The following is a 14,620-nucleotide window of genomic DNA, read 5'->3' on the forward strand; positions in this document are numbered from 1 at the left end:
ATATATATATATATATATATATATATATATATATATAAAATATTAAAAGTATATGCAGCAAACAAACATTAGAGGATAATAATGTATATTTTAAAAGTAACACTGGTGCTTACACAAACATTTAGAATGAATGTGATAAGTGTAGCTCATAGATGTTCAATATATCCATAAACTGCATTCTTCTGTGATAATGAGCGTAGGTGCCACAGCCTCAACTTGAGCCAGTGTGCATTAAAAACAAGGACCAATTTTTAGTCCCAGTCCATCCAGTTACATCTATTTTTGATTATTCCAAATATCCATGCCTTACACGAGGTTAATCAGTTAACAAGTTTCACTAATTGTCCAGCTCTGATAATAGGTAACAAATGTTAAGCAACTAAACTTCAAATTCAAATGCACTAAAAGTAAGCTATACTTTTAGTATTTTTGTCCGGTGGTTAGCAGGTTGGTCATAATTATCTAGTTTACCTCATGGTCCACCAACAGAATTATGAAAAATATATTTCAAGCATGTTATTGGACCGTGAGGTATATGCATCACTTCCCTGCCTTTAGGAAGCCATATTTTTTTTATCTGACAGTATGATATTTTTAGCTTTATAGTAGTTTCTTTTTACAAAATGTATCTGCAGTATGCTTCCAGTCTAAACCATCAATATAGTGTCAATAAATTAAATTTATCATCTTAGGTATTTTTCTAATCCAAATTTTACGTGTATCTTCTAGTGTTTGTATTTATGTACCAATAATTAACAATGATATTGTTTTTGTATTTCTTCATAAAAATATTTTGAGTTGGACAAAACATCTTATGTTATTTTGTAAATTATATTTTTCCTAATTTTATCAAGTTTTCATAATTTAGTATGTACAGAGATTAAAAAAAAAAAAAGAAACAAAAATACATTGTTATTCATCGTGTACTTTTAAAATACAGCAGTATTACATATTGGATATTTCACTTAATAGATCATATGGTGGGTAGTAGATGAAAGTGTCCCTTTTTACATTCACTGTTATTCCAGAGAGAACTACATTATTAAGCCTAATGCTAATACTGATTTTCTAAACTCGCATGAAGAAGACTGTTCATATACAGGTTAGAAACTCAAAGTTGCAAAAATGTTTCTGCTGGAATATCAACAATCTGAAAATTTTTCATATATGGAAATCACAAAACCATTATACAAAAGTACATCATTCACTTGATTGGTTTGCTCTGATTTTCAAAACAAAAGTAAGCTGGATGGGTAATAATTTTTGACGTGCAAAATTTGTATAAATTTCAATTGTTTTACCCAACAGTAATTTATATAATGTGTGACCGAAAAAAGCATGGAACTACTGAATAGTTGAGAAGGATTAGAACAATTTAAAAGCAAGACAAAATTAATTGAAATCTGTTTTGAAAGATGATGTGTGACTGTTGTTTTATCAAATTAGCTACAGTACTGGTTATTTTTTTTTGTAGGACTGAGTCTAGCCCCTTGGTTAGTGTGGCAGACTATGAATCTGCAGGTTCATTGTTTACATTCCTTTACCAAAAAATAAAAAGGAAACTTTTGCTCCACACTTTTTTTGGCTGTTGGTGCATTATAAGAGTAATGGTCAAATCTTGCTATTCCACAGTCAAACAAGAGTTGTTATTGGGTGCTGTTGATTGAATGACTTCCTTCTGGTCTATCGTTTTAAAATTAGGGACAGCTAGTGCAGATAGCCCTTGATTAGTCTTGCATGAGTATCAAAAGAGAAAATTGTTTTTTAAACAAACCATTGTAATATTAAGTGTATTGCTTATTTTACACAGTTGAGTATCCTTACTTTGTTAGACTGTCTGAAATGTACTTAACATTATACTACCAAAAGCAAAAGGTAGGGTTTAAATGTCTGTAGCCACTATTGATGATTGTTATTTGTGGGTGTTTTTTTTTCTCCACTTGAGCACCAAACTGATAATGATTCATGTGAAACCTCAAAATCCCAGTTCACTTTTACAGTTGTCATCAATCTTCATGGCGTATATATTATAATAATTCTCAATTTTTGTCAGTCTTGAAAATGTGTGCTCACCTTACTATGTAAATTCTTCATTTTAGTGGGTGAAAACAAAAAGTAGATGTAAATATACTTTAGTATACATTTTGTACAACAACATGTTAAAAGCTTATCAATGTCTAATGTTAGGCTGTAAAATAAGTTTATTTATTGATTGTATTAAGGACAGTAAAGTTTAGGCTTAACTAAATTAAAGCAAAAATGTACACAAGTTAATGTTATTTTATCTTTTTTTTCAAATATGGCTGTACTTGGTAAAGGCTTAAATAACTTGCTTAAGACAAGTGGACATGTAGATTTTGGTGTCTGTGATTAGAATTCTTTTGTATTATTCTAGAAATCCTGTATTTAAAGAATGACTTGTAATAAAACTAATTTTATTGTAAACATTTTACGGGTCACTGCTAGTAAACCATATTACACGTAAAATTGGAAAAAAAACGTTTAGACTCATGATATGAAAACTCCAATATCATGGAAATAGTTCATGCTTAAAATATCCAAATAAGGTTTGTACTATTCTCTATTATCTTTAGCAAACAATGCAAATCAGCATTTTACACTATAGAGCATTTAACATTTTTTTACAGAAACAACACAAAGCATCTGTTTAAAGATCTATATGTACAGTTGTTGTCAAGAGGTTCTGTAAAAATGACAGCCATATTCAAGACAGATGGTTCAAAAGATATGACATGAATGTTGTATGGAAAAGAATGTATTTTTATTGCAAAGCTCGAATGAAAGCATAGAATTGAAATATGTTTGCTATGGGGAAAGGTACCAGTACTAGATGTTCATACAACAGTAGCTGAATTTATTACTGACATAGCTAGCTAAATTCCAGATGTGACGTATATATGCACATCACTTTATGTTTACCCTTTTGACAAAAAGTTACAGGTATGTATGCAGCAATTATATTGTTATTATTAGGACATTTAGCTTAAGTTTAACCTGACTCAGTTATAAATTATCATATTAAAACATTTTGAACAGCATTTTCATGTGGAAATATATTGATAATAAACTGAAAATCCCAAGTTTTTCTGCATTTTTTAGTATACTAACTGTAGCAATTTGGTTTAATCAGGAAGTTACAGTCCAGGTTAGTGTATCATAACCAACTGATGAATCGCTGCTCTAATTATTATTATTAGTTTATTTTATGGTATCACCTCTCATAGTTAACACTAGTATGTTCAATTAGCTGTATTATGTACAAAGTTAATGGTCTGTAAAGTTATCTTACTTTGAGTCAGAAGCTATTGATATATCCCAGTAATGAACATTTCTAAAGCACAGTGACTAGTCACATTCAGCCACATAGTAAGATAAATTTTTATCATCTTCTTTCTTTCATCAAATTGTTTGCTATTCTTTTCATACCCACCATCAAAATCTGAGTAATTATCTTTTTGTGTTAAACTTTATAATTCTTGTAAAGAATTTTTAAATTTTTTCAATGTTTATGACCTTTGACTTAGCTGTAGAAACTATATCTTTAACCAGTGGTGGAAATAAAGACAAGGTTAAAAAATACAAAGAAAATTACACAAACGGGTAAAAAAAGTATAGAAAAAAATCCTATATTTTAGGAATGGTATAAAATGACAGAATTTTTCTTTATTATCACATACATGCATGAACCCTGTTATGAATTAGTAGTCCGTAAATATGCCATAGTTGTTTGGCTTAGCTGTTATTGATATTGTTTCCAGTTTGTGTAATTTTCTTTGTATTTTGTCCATTGTCTATATTACCTGGAGTTGTCTTTAACTGATTTGAAACTCTTGAAATTTATTTTTTTGAAAGAATATTTGAGGATTTTATTGAACTTTAAGGAGGGAATAATTTTGGTGTAGATAACCAGTAATGTTTACAGGTAAACCTCTTTCAGAAAATGTGTAATATTTTCCAAATTTGATAATGTTTTTTTTTTGGTGAATGTCCAGTAATCCAATGGTCTGATTGTCACAGATTTTTGATTTTCTCAATGTAAGTCAAAATTGAATGAATAACAAAAGTTATATCACAAACTGAACATAGAAAGCTTTTTAGAGTATAACAATACAAACTTGGTAGGGAATGTTTTTTTATTAAGATTTTTGTAGCATGAAATGTTTGTAGGATTATAGTATATAAATTTACCAGTATTTCACTATATGTAATTATGTTGGAACTTCAAATTAAAAAAAAAATGTATTTACTATTGTAGACTTAACTTTGAAATATTCATGAATGAGAAATGATAATAACTTGTTTTATGATATTTATTCTGAGAAGTCATTCAGTTCTGAAAGACCTCAGAAGAAGAAAAGTCACATTTATATAGCTACATAAACATTTCCTAGTTCATTCCTGAAAAATGGGGAAAGGCCTACTTTTCTGAAACTTTTGGGCTATTGGTCATCTTGTATTGTACTCTTGTTTGTTTATGTTAGAGGATTCGTCAATATCATAAATGAATTTCCTTTCATCAGTATTCTCTTCAAGTTTCTTCAGTTGCATTTCTATACCAGTATGGCTGAAAACATAAAAATTAATAGTTAGGATTTCTTCAAACATATTAAGGGTAAGCAAAATGTTAGCATGGGAGTAGGACCTCTTAGGAATGATACAAGGAAGGCTAATATCTGATAAATATCGGATGGCTGGTTAATATGTTGTACTTTTTTTCTTTAGTTTTTGCTATTGAAGATTTAAGCAATATTCATCAACCTGAACAGCTGTTAGATTGAACAAGATAACATTAATTTTGAACTTAAGAAAAAATTTGAAAGTTTAAAGAATTATAAAGCTCTTGGGCTAAATAACACTTACCCAAGAGTTTTGAAAGAAGTTAAGGATTGGATATGTGAGCCACTTTTAATACTAGTAGTAAATGGTCTTATTTCACCAAATTTGTTATTTTTCATTAATTGGTTGCTCAACATTTTGTTTTACAGCTTCAGGAATGTTCCACTAAAACAAACCATAAATGACAATGCAAAGCTATAATCAGTTTAACTAGTAAATTCTAGTTGATTCTATAGCGAGCACTTGACAATTAAAAGTAAGTAAATCGTATTGTTGAAAGAATTATGTTGTTGAAATTTATCTGTGGTAAACAAAAGTTCCATCTAAATTATAGATTGAAATAGAAATTAAGTTGAAAAACTAAAATAATTATAATTGTAGGTGGCTTCCTTTGTCCCTATTCATCTGTGATAGTAGTTGTTCAATGAGAAAAGCTTTTTTAGATTTTCTGTCTGTGTACTTGATGGCTTTGGTAAGGATTTGTACAGAGAATGGTAGATTCATCTCGGAAGTTTTGTCCATGATTAGTTAAAATGACAAGGTGTATAATTTTCTTGACATTACCTTAATGATTGATAATAAAAATAATGTACAGTCTTATCTTTTTTTCACCAGCCAATTAAAAAACTTTATATTATCTTTAACTCCCATCACTCAAGAGTTTCCAAGAAAGGTGCAATTATTGGAGAATAAAAAAAAATGATCACAATTATAGTGAAAAAAACACTACAAGCTCAAACTAAAATTACTTCTTTCGACTAACAAATATCCAACTTTTAATTACATAGAACAAATTTATTATGACTATGACACAAAAATTAGCATTGCAAAAAACACAGATAAACCAAGAAAAAAAAAGATAATTTTCCAAAGATACCACAAGAAAGATTACTTTCACACTACCTCTGATTGAGAAAATTATTTCCAAGATAAAATTTATAATCTGAATTATAAATTAATGTTATAGAATAGCCAGGTCCAGTCCTCAATAGACAACTTTCTAAATCTTGGTGCACTACAAAAATGTGTTGACAATCTAAACTTATTTGTGTTTCATCTTTTGTTACTTCAACAATATAGTTCTTAGCATTAGGCTATACATGCTATAGATTTGATTACAATTTACTATTTGAACTAAATAAAGCTTTGTTCTCTCAGTTATGGTTTGTGTTTTAGTGGAAACTGCAAAGTAAAAAGTTGGATGTCCTGATATTTTCCATGAACGAATATGTGATGGTTCCACATGCTAATATAAAGCAATGTAGTTGTTGTTAAATTGTAATAAAAGTGTACTACCTTTATTCCTTAGCATATTTTTTCAACTATCTGATCCTACTGCACAGTAAAGTAAGTTTGATAGTCACCCTGAAATCCCCAGATTTATGTACTTATGCTTACTAGAAGTGGCATATGGTGTTATGTGAATCATTTCCAGTTTTTATGAGCAGCTGTTCAACATCTTGTAATACCTTATATAATTATAAAGTTTTGAAACCTTACGTTTAGATGTACATGTAATCTTGCTCAAAAACTCATATTCCAGGTTATTGAAAGATGGACAATTCTTTACAGTCAAAGTACTTAAAGCAAATCAAACATGTCATAGAATGAAAATAAATCTCAATAGAATCTGTGCTGTGGAAGTACATATAACAAATCATGATCCAGTTCGTGAACAAATGAACACAGCCAATTAATTTTTTGGAATAGCTTTACCTCTGTTGAAACTTTCATTATACACAGAAGTGAAAATTTAATTATTTTCAGATATTTGCTGCTTTTAAGTGCTTTGATATTATGATTTGTATATTAATATTCAGTATTTGCTGCTTTTTTACAGCATTACTGAGCATCGAGTAGCCTGCGCAGCAGCTGAAGAGCCAAGTGCAGCAGCAGTAACCCCCTGCATGTTGTGATATAGAACTGGGTTTTATTTTTGAAGAATCCATTCAGAATTTAAATTCCAGACATACAGTTTTTGTTTTAAAAAAAAGTTCAAGATTTTAGCATAATGTCTGATGATGAGAGCAGAGATTCGAGGGGTGATGGCTCTATTAAAAATGGTAGCGACCGTGATGATGTCTGCCGCGATTTTCTGCGCAATGTGTGCAGGCGAGGCAGGCGTTGCAAATACAGGCATCCTGAGACCAACAATGATTCTGAAGATACTGGAAGAAAGCAAGAAATTGAATTTTGTCACGATTTCCAAAACAAGGAGTGTAACAGAGCAAATTGCAAATTTTTGCATTGTACAAGGAAGGAAGAAGAATTCTATCGTGCTACTGGAAAACTTCCTGAACATATTCAAGAAGCTTTGTCAATGGGTAGATCAATGCCTCCAGTATGTAAAGATTTTCTGAAAGGATTCTGCAGAAGAAAAAGGCGCTGTAAATTTCGACATGTTTCTGTTGATGAATATAATATGGAAATGGGACGTCGAGGGGAACTTCCTGACAGGAGGGAAATGGGTCGATTTGAAGATCGGTTTGGGTTTGATGCTTATGAACCAGAACCTAAACGGAGAATTTATGATGGACCATTTAGTCCCATGGAACGTCCATTAAGAGGTGATGTTCATCACTTGTTGCCCAATCCAATGCCTGTTCAACATGATTTTCGATTGCTTGAGGAAGAAAATTTGATTTTGCAACGCAAGGTTGAAGAGCTGAAAAAACAAGTTTCTGAGCTGACTGCAACTAATGAGTTTCTGCTGGATCAAAATGCACAACTACGTATCAGTAAGCAAACCACAATGGTTCCTGTTAGCCAGATTATCAATCCTCACACCATGACTCCCAGCGCTGGCCATATTCCTCAGACTATCTCTCAGCTTAACAGCGACCTTGCAGCTACTCTTCCCCCTCAGAGAATTGCACCAGAGCTAACTGGGCATACTCCTCATAGCATAGCATCAATGGCTCATGTTACTTTGGCTCAACAAGGCATTGCACCTGTTTCTATGGCAGGGATGTCTCAAAATTTGTGTCAGACCATTTCCATGAGTGCACCTTCTACTCCATTGGTTTCTTATCCAATCATGACGCAAAGCATGCGACCAGTTATTCCTCACAGTTTAGACCACTGAATATTTGATTTGCTTTTTCAGTCAAGTTTCTTATGCTATATTCTTTTGTTGTGTTTAATAATTTTGTGATTTCAGTTTTTTTTTGTTTTGCTCTTTTTTAGTGACAGAAATGTGTGAAACATTGAAGAAAGCATTTCTACACAGAGAAAAATTTTGGCTGTGTTATGTTACAGGAATAAGTGTCAGGATGCATTTTGATCAGTCATTGTTATAACTTTCTGTTTAACCTAAATGCAAGTTACAAGCCCGCTCCATTACAAAGGCAAATGTCAAACAGCTGGTTGTTCACTGCTTGTAGGTGGTGAATGTTTAATTCTGGCATTTGACAGTTTTAAAGTTTTATTCAAATTAGTTTCATTGCTGCAGGACACTTCAATTTTTATCTTCTTGTATTATGTGGAATGGCTTGTTTCATTAATATAGAAATTATCCTAACAGTGGCTTATGTTTTAGATAGGTTTTCATATAGCTACCCATACAACAGAAAACCTATTTGTTATTCTGTCATTTTCTTAGCTCAGCAAAGAAACTGTTTTATATGTTTCAAGTATGTAACATGTAGATGTGAAAAACTGAATCCTTTAGCTAAGTATAGTTAAGCTGGAATTTTTTGGTTCACCCACCTTGTGATGTAATGTTGTGTAGTACACTTTCATAAACAATAAACTTCATGGATTCAAACTTTTTTGTGTTCATCAGAATAGCAAGTATTATAGCAATTAAAGGTGTGTGTGTTTTTTGTTGTACAAATAATCAGACAATGCATTTCAGATTTTAACTGATACTTAAAGATTGAATCCTTACGATAATTGCTGTAGTGTTTATCATATAATAAATTCCTACTTATCAAACTTTATTATAGCTTTTGAAAAAGATGCTTAAAAAACCTATCGATTTTAAACAAATTCTCAAGGTTCTAAAATTGTTAATATTTCAAACAACACCAGGGAATTGAAAGTTGAAATGTTGCTTCCTTGTTTAACAAATGCATAGTATAGTATAGCATGTTTGACAAATGCACATCCAGTTTAATGACGTCGTAAAATTAAGTTCATTTGTATGGAGTAACTTGTATCCTTTATTAAATATCGCTGTTTGTTAGCATAATAAATGCCAACAAAACTAACACAATGGTAATTTCACAATTTGAGAAAGCTTTCAGAACGTGCAATCAAAATAAAAAGTAGTTTCAACAAATAGAGGAGTTTAGCTGGTTAGGGATGAATGTCAGTGGTAAAGGCAAGTGTGAAAAAGAGATAAATCAAAAGTTTGAAATGCCAAAATAACATTCTCCAGTCTAAAAGAATTACTCAAAGATGTTAAACAGAATACTAAAACGTTTCATACAGTCAGTCCTACTCTGTCAGGTGGAAATTTAGACCCTGTGTGCTGAAACAAAACGACAGAAGTAATTGAAATGTGATGGTATAGAAGAACGATAACAATCACCTACACATAAAGAAAAACTAACGAAATATTGGAACATGCAAAACTAAAAAGACAACTGCTGGAAATGTGCAGGAATAGTAAAATTCGCTAGTTTGGGTATACGATTAGATCTAAGGGAAAGAAACAGATTATAGTAAGTGAATTTGAAGGATGAAGAGCGAGAGATAGGTAGACATGCCTGACTTGATGACATTGAAAAATGGATTGGATATTAAAAGGTTGATTTAGGAAAGTTGGTGAAGGAATATAGAGAACAATGCAGAAACATATGATTGACACCAAAATTGGGGAGAACAACCATAATGGATTGGTTGATTTGTAAGCCTATTTTTCTTACTTTTTCTTCTGTCACTACATCTGTTCAACTATGTATGAAAGCTAATATATAAAAAAAAACTAATAAATTACTTAGTAGTAAACAACAGTATTTTATGTCATCGGGTGGAGTAAAATATCGTTTTAAGAATTCATAAATTTTGTTAATATAGACAATTTCACGTTATTTTGAGATATAAAACAGTTTTTTAGGTTAAATTAGACGTGCAAGTTATAACTTCTGTACTTTAAAATTATTTGTGTAATTGTTGAATATGCATGAAAAATACAGAACGTATCAAGTTTGAAACGATCTCTTATACAAATTAAATACTGAGAACAAGTTACTCGTGCGTGCGCGCCAGCCAGTCAAGACAATTAAGTGCAATGAAAATAGGTCCAGAATCTACAAGAGCATGAAAAATTGCGAAAAACAAAAATATACTTACTTTTATATAGATTAAAAGTAGGATTTGTATACGTAACGTCATTTAATTTTTGAAATTTTATTAATTTACAAGCTTTCGACCTATATTGGGGGTGAAAGCTTGCACAGAAGAAAACTTAGTTAACGTGTAGAAAACTTTTGTTACTCTTGACTTCCTTTGTTACGAATTTAAAAAAGTTGTTTGAATATTTATTTTTCGTTAAAAAGTAGCATACAGCTAAACATTAGTGAAATCAATCTAAGACTATGAAGAAAATACAAAATAGAAATTTTAGATGTTGTCATAAAATACTGCAATTGTGAAACTTGTGGACTCGTCTACTCATTATTGCTTGTGGGTTTTAAAAAGTAATGCAGTGTGCTAAAATACAAAGATGACACTGTCCATTAACAAGTGGATTAGGGCTGTTTTTGGCTTAATACAGGGAGAGTATATTTTGCTTCGCACTGACAGTTTATTTGTAATGACACTTGTGTATTAACCTATCAAAGTTATTCATACATTCATTAAACATAAGAGAAGGTCCATTCGATATGCTCTACAAGAGAACTGGGAGTAATACTTTAGTATTGTCAATATTTGTAATGACACTTGTGTATTAACCTATCAAAGTTATTCATACATTCCTTAAACATAAGAGAAGGTCCATTCCACATGCTCTATAAGAGAACTGGGAGTAATACTTTAGTATTGTCAAATAGTGTGTACATGATGCCAAAGTGTTATGAATATAAAAGAAGATAAGCTGCTAGAAGCGTGAAAAACAGTTTGTGTAATAAATTGTTTGGTCACATGAAATGCTGTACGTGACTTTTTAACGTTATCAGCAACTTCAAGATTTGAAAATTATGTTTTAAAATTGTGCAACATTGCTAAAAACAATCTTAACAAGAGATTTTTTTTACTGCATCCAATGTGGTCACCTGTGAATGGCATCATATGGGAGATATGTGTAATGTCCTGTCTTTAAACTGAGACTATTTTCGAAGGGTCAGGGTATGCAAACCAGATGCCATATTCAGGAAGGTCTGCAAATCTTGTTTTCATTTGTAATTGCACCAGATCTGGGCCAGGTGGTTAGGGTATTTGACTCGCAAGCTGAGGATCGCGGGTTAGAATCCCCGTCCCACCAAACATGCTCGCCCTTTTAGCCGTGGGGCGTTATAATGTGACGGTCAATCCCACTATTCGTTGGTAAAAGAGTTGGCGGTGGGTGGTGATGACTAGCTGCTTTCCCTCTAGTCTTACACTGCTAAATTAGGGACGGCTGGCGCGGATAGCCATCGTGTAGCTCTGCGCGAAATTCAAAAACAAGCACCAGATCTTTGATTTTCTCAGTAGTTTTATGGATAAGATGATAACAGAACACTTCTTCAACCTGTAGAAAATAATAAATATAACTGTCAAGAAAATATTCTGTGTAGTTGTAAATATTTTTTGCACATATGTTTGTATAATTTTTTTTAAACACGTCATTTATAGTACATCCGAGTTTTGAATTAAGTTTCCAATTTCTTCCCAGCAGAGTAAACTGCAATAACAGATGAACTGAAAAGACATGCACCAGTGTTGAGTTAAAAATGTTCTCGTTTATGGATTAAGATTTTGTTTTAATGTAGCATGTGTGTGACACGTTGGCGAGATATATTAACATTATTTAGGAGTTTCTAAAGATACAATTTAGGATATCTTGATGCTTTATTATCAGAAACGTGTTTTATTTAAAGAAGCATCTATGTAAATGGAATTTATTATGCGCAAGAACTGTGTATGAAGTTCAGTTTTGTAATTTCTGGCCACCTGACGGTTTTAAAAAGTTTCGCGTTTTGAAATTTGTTTACATGGAATTTTAGCGAAACTCCCCGAGAGGTGTTTAATGTGCGTGCACTAAATCTGAAAATGTGTTCATTTATATTTTTTCTGTAATAAACCTAACAACTCCAGCTTATTTATTTAGTAGGGACAATCTTAGTAAAGATAGTGTTACTTAACATTTTATTATTGATGCAAAATAAAGAAAAGTAACCTTTAATTTTATCTTGTTAATTCCGATCAGTTGTATTAATTATGCAATGCGAAGTATTGAATAAAGTTTTAATATATGAAGAAGTTGTTCTATCGTTATTCATGCTAAAAGTATATGAAAATAACGTAAAAAATATATAGTTACCATATTAATAAAGAGTTAAAACCAACTTCGAATGATTAAAGGTGGTGCAAAAGTCGCGTACTGTCCCAGTTATCTTTTCCCAAGTATATCGTTTTTCTTTTGTTACAGTAACTAATTAAGACTGCATTCACCTTGAGAGATTAAAGTTTGGAAGATGTTTTGTGTGTGTGGATCCTAAATTGAGTAAACTGTAGGTTGCAACAGAATTTAATGTGAGGCGTCCTTAGCAGTAGAATCCTTTGGTGTTGGTCGTTCGCTCACTAAATTTCATGTGACTGGTGCTGTAAAGGTAGAGGAAGAGTGACAGCAGCAAATAAGGACCTTTTGAACACGTTAGCAGGTCGTCTCTTAGCAAATTCAACTCGTTAAGTTGCGCAAAAAGCAGGAATAAGCCAAAGATGCGTGTTTCGGATTGTGATGCAACATAACTACCAACCTCATATACTCTGAAGATAGTTCAATCTGTGGACTTGTTATCAGCGTTGTGGGACAGCGAGGCGCCTGAGGTCTGTTCAGCTGTTATACGAGCGAGAATTTCAGGAAGCACCTCCTAACGGGGTCGCAGACGAGTGCTTTTCCTACGTGCTGTAAAAAGAAATACGTGATTGGCTAGAAAGTCGGTGTGATACTATTAAAAATAGCCAATGTAATAAAGAATGTCGACTTTTCAAAAGACTAGATTGAACTTTTATTTAAAACGATGAAACAAAAAATTCAACTTTATTCAGCAAACGTTACATAATCTAAAAAAGTGGTACTACTGTATACAGTACAAAGGCAAATCCAACAGTGATACATTGAACTTAACGAATTTTATTATAAAAGAAAAACAACAACACTACTATTACAATAAGAAGAAAAAAAAAGAACAATTTGCACCAGTCCTAAATCTCTTGTCTAATGAGGGTGGATTCAACCTTGGCAAAGTGTCATTTTCTTTCGTTGTCCTCATCGTCAGCTCTTTCTGCTGGAGTCGTTTATGCAACGGGTAGTAAAATGTTATTCGAAAGACAAATATTGTGAAGCACTAAACACGTATCTATTAAACTGCCCTCTTAGGCCTATGAAGTATACACCCCACCTCGATTTATGAAAGCAGCAGAATCAAATTGTAAGAGGTCAAATCATCTTGTTTACTTGCATGGTTAAAAAGGGTGTTACTAACTGTGAATAATAATAAACGTATATAAATATATCTACGAGGTATTTGCAGCAGAAAGACAAGTAAAATCATGTTTAGTGGATGAAATAAAACCGAAGGGCCAACCATTCATAAACGCACTACTAATCACTACCCATACCAAGGACAAAAAAAAAAAAGCAAAATTAGCAGTTTTGGAAATGTCTTTATTTTTCACTAAATTTTCTGTCCTTTTGTGATGAAAAAGAGCACTTCTGACTGCTCACAAGTATTCTTAGGTTTCATTTCGAAACCTGCTTTATAACAGCACTACAATTCTGCGATGCCAAATTTTACTTGGGGTGTCGATGCAGCTCAGATTGCTTTCATAAAACGATACCCTGTATTGTATTAGTGGTGTCCTAGCAAAGGCAGATTAACTGCAACACAGAACAACTGCTTGATCAAAATATGACTTCATATATCAAATGTCGCACCATACCACTTAAAATTTTTTTAGAGCTTTGTTCCTTCACAATATAATAGGAATTATATGCCTATTGTGTTGAGTGAGAGTATAGGCGATGTTTAAAAAAAATGGAGCGCCATTTTATATGGTAATTGAGCTTTGGTAAATAATAAACATATTTATAATGAAACGAAGATAAGGGTTTAATTTAATAGATGGGACAGTCTAGATAGACTAAAAAGTTTCTTGCTGTTCTTTAATGTTACGAAGAAAAAGTCGAATCGCAGAAGGGGCAAAATAATAACTATAGAAATGTAAGCATCGTTACAACTACGAAGTAAAACAAAGCAATTGAATTTGTAGTGAGAAAGGAAGTGAAACTTCCTTTGTGAGCTTTCTCTCACTATTGCAGGGTGTGCCGTCCGGGGGGGGGGGGGTTAAATACACTATTGTAATGTTTAAGTTAAACCCAAAGTAAAGTTACAATTAAGCAATGTCTCTCACCGCGATTCAAGATAAAATACATTACTAAAATAAATTCGAAGTTATTATAAAAGTAAAAGCTCCAAAAAAGGTTATTACTAAATGAAATAAATTTACCAACATATGTTCAGTTACATAACATTAAAGGACGATAAGAGACCTTTTTATCCATCTAGGTCAGGGGTCACCAAACTTTTTTCACAGCGGGCTGGATAACTGAGAG

At 32.1% G+C, this 14,620-nt stretch overlaps 1 protein-coding gene and 1 long non-coding RNA gene across 2 annotated transcripts in view; both read left to right on the forward strand.

The window, feature by feature from the left end:
* LOC106465360 (zinc finger CCCH domain-containing protein 10-like) overlaps positions 1 to 8,627 on the forward strand; it is a 17,184-nt gene extending 8,557 nt beyond the window's left edge. The window contains exon 2 of the mRNA XM_013925578.2: positions 6,698 to 8,627. Within this exon, the coding sequence (XP_013781032.1) occupies positions 6,869 to 7,942 (1,074 nt within the window). The 5' untranslated portion in view covers positions 6,698 to 6,868 and the 3' untranslated portion in view covers positions 7,943 to 8,627. The remainder of the gene's footprint in view (positions 1 to 6,697) is intronic.
* Positions 899 to 8,627, forward strand: LOC111087245. The gene is made up of 2 exons (XR_002611956.1): positions 899 to 2,961; positions 8,044 to 8,627. It is a non-coding gene; the product is annotated as an uncharacterized LOC111087245 (long non-coding RNA).
* Positions 8,628 to 14,620: the final 5,993 nt, after the last annotated feature.

Source organism: Limulus polyphemus, unplaced genomic scaffold (assembly GCF_000517525.1).
Source record: "Limulus polyphemus unplaced genomic scaffold, Limulus_polyphemus-2.1.2 Scaffold1920, whole genome shotgun sequence".
NCBI lineage: Eukaryota > Metazoa > Arthropoda > Merostomata > Xiphosura > Limulidae > Limulus > Limulus polyphemus.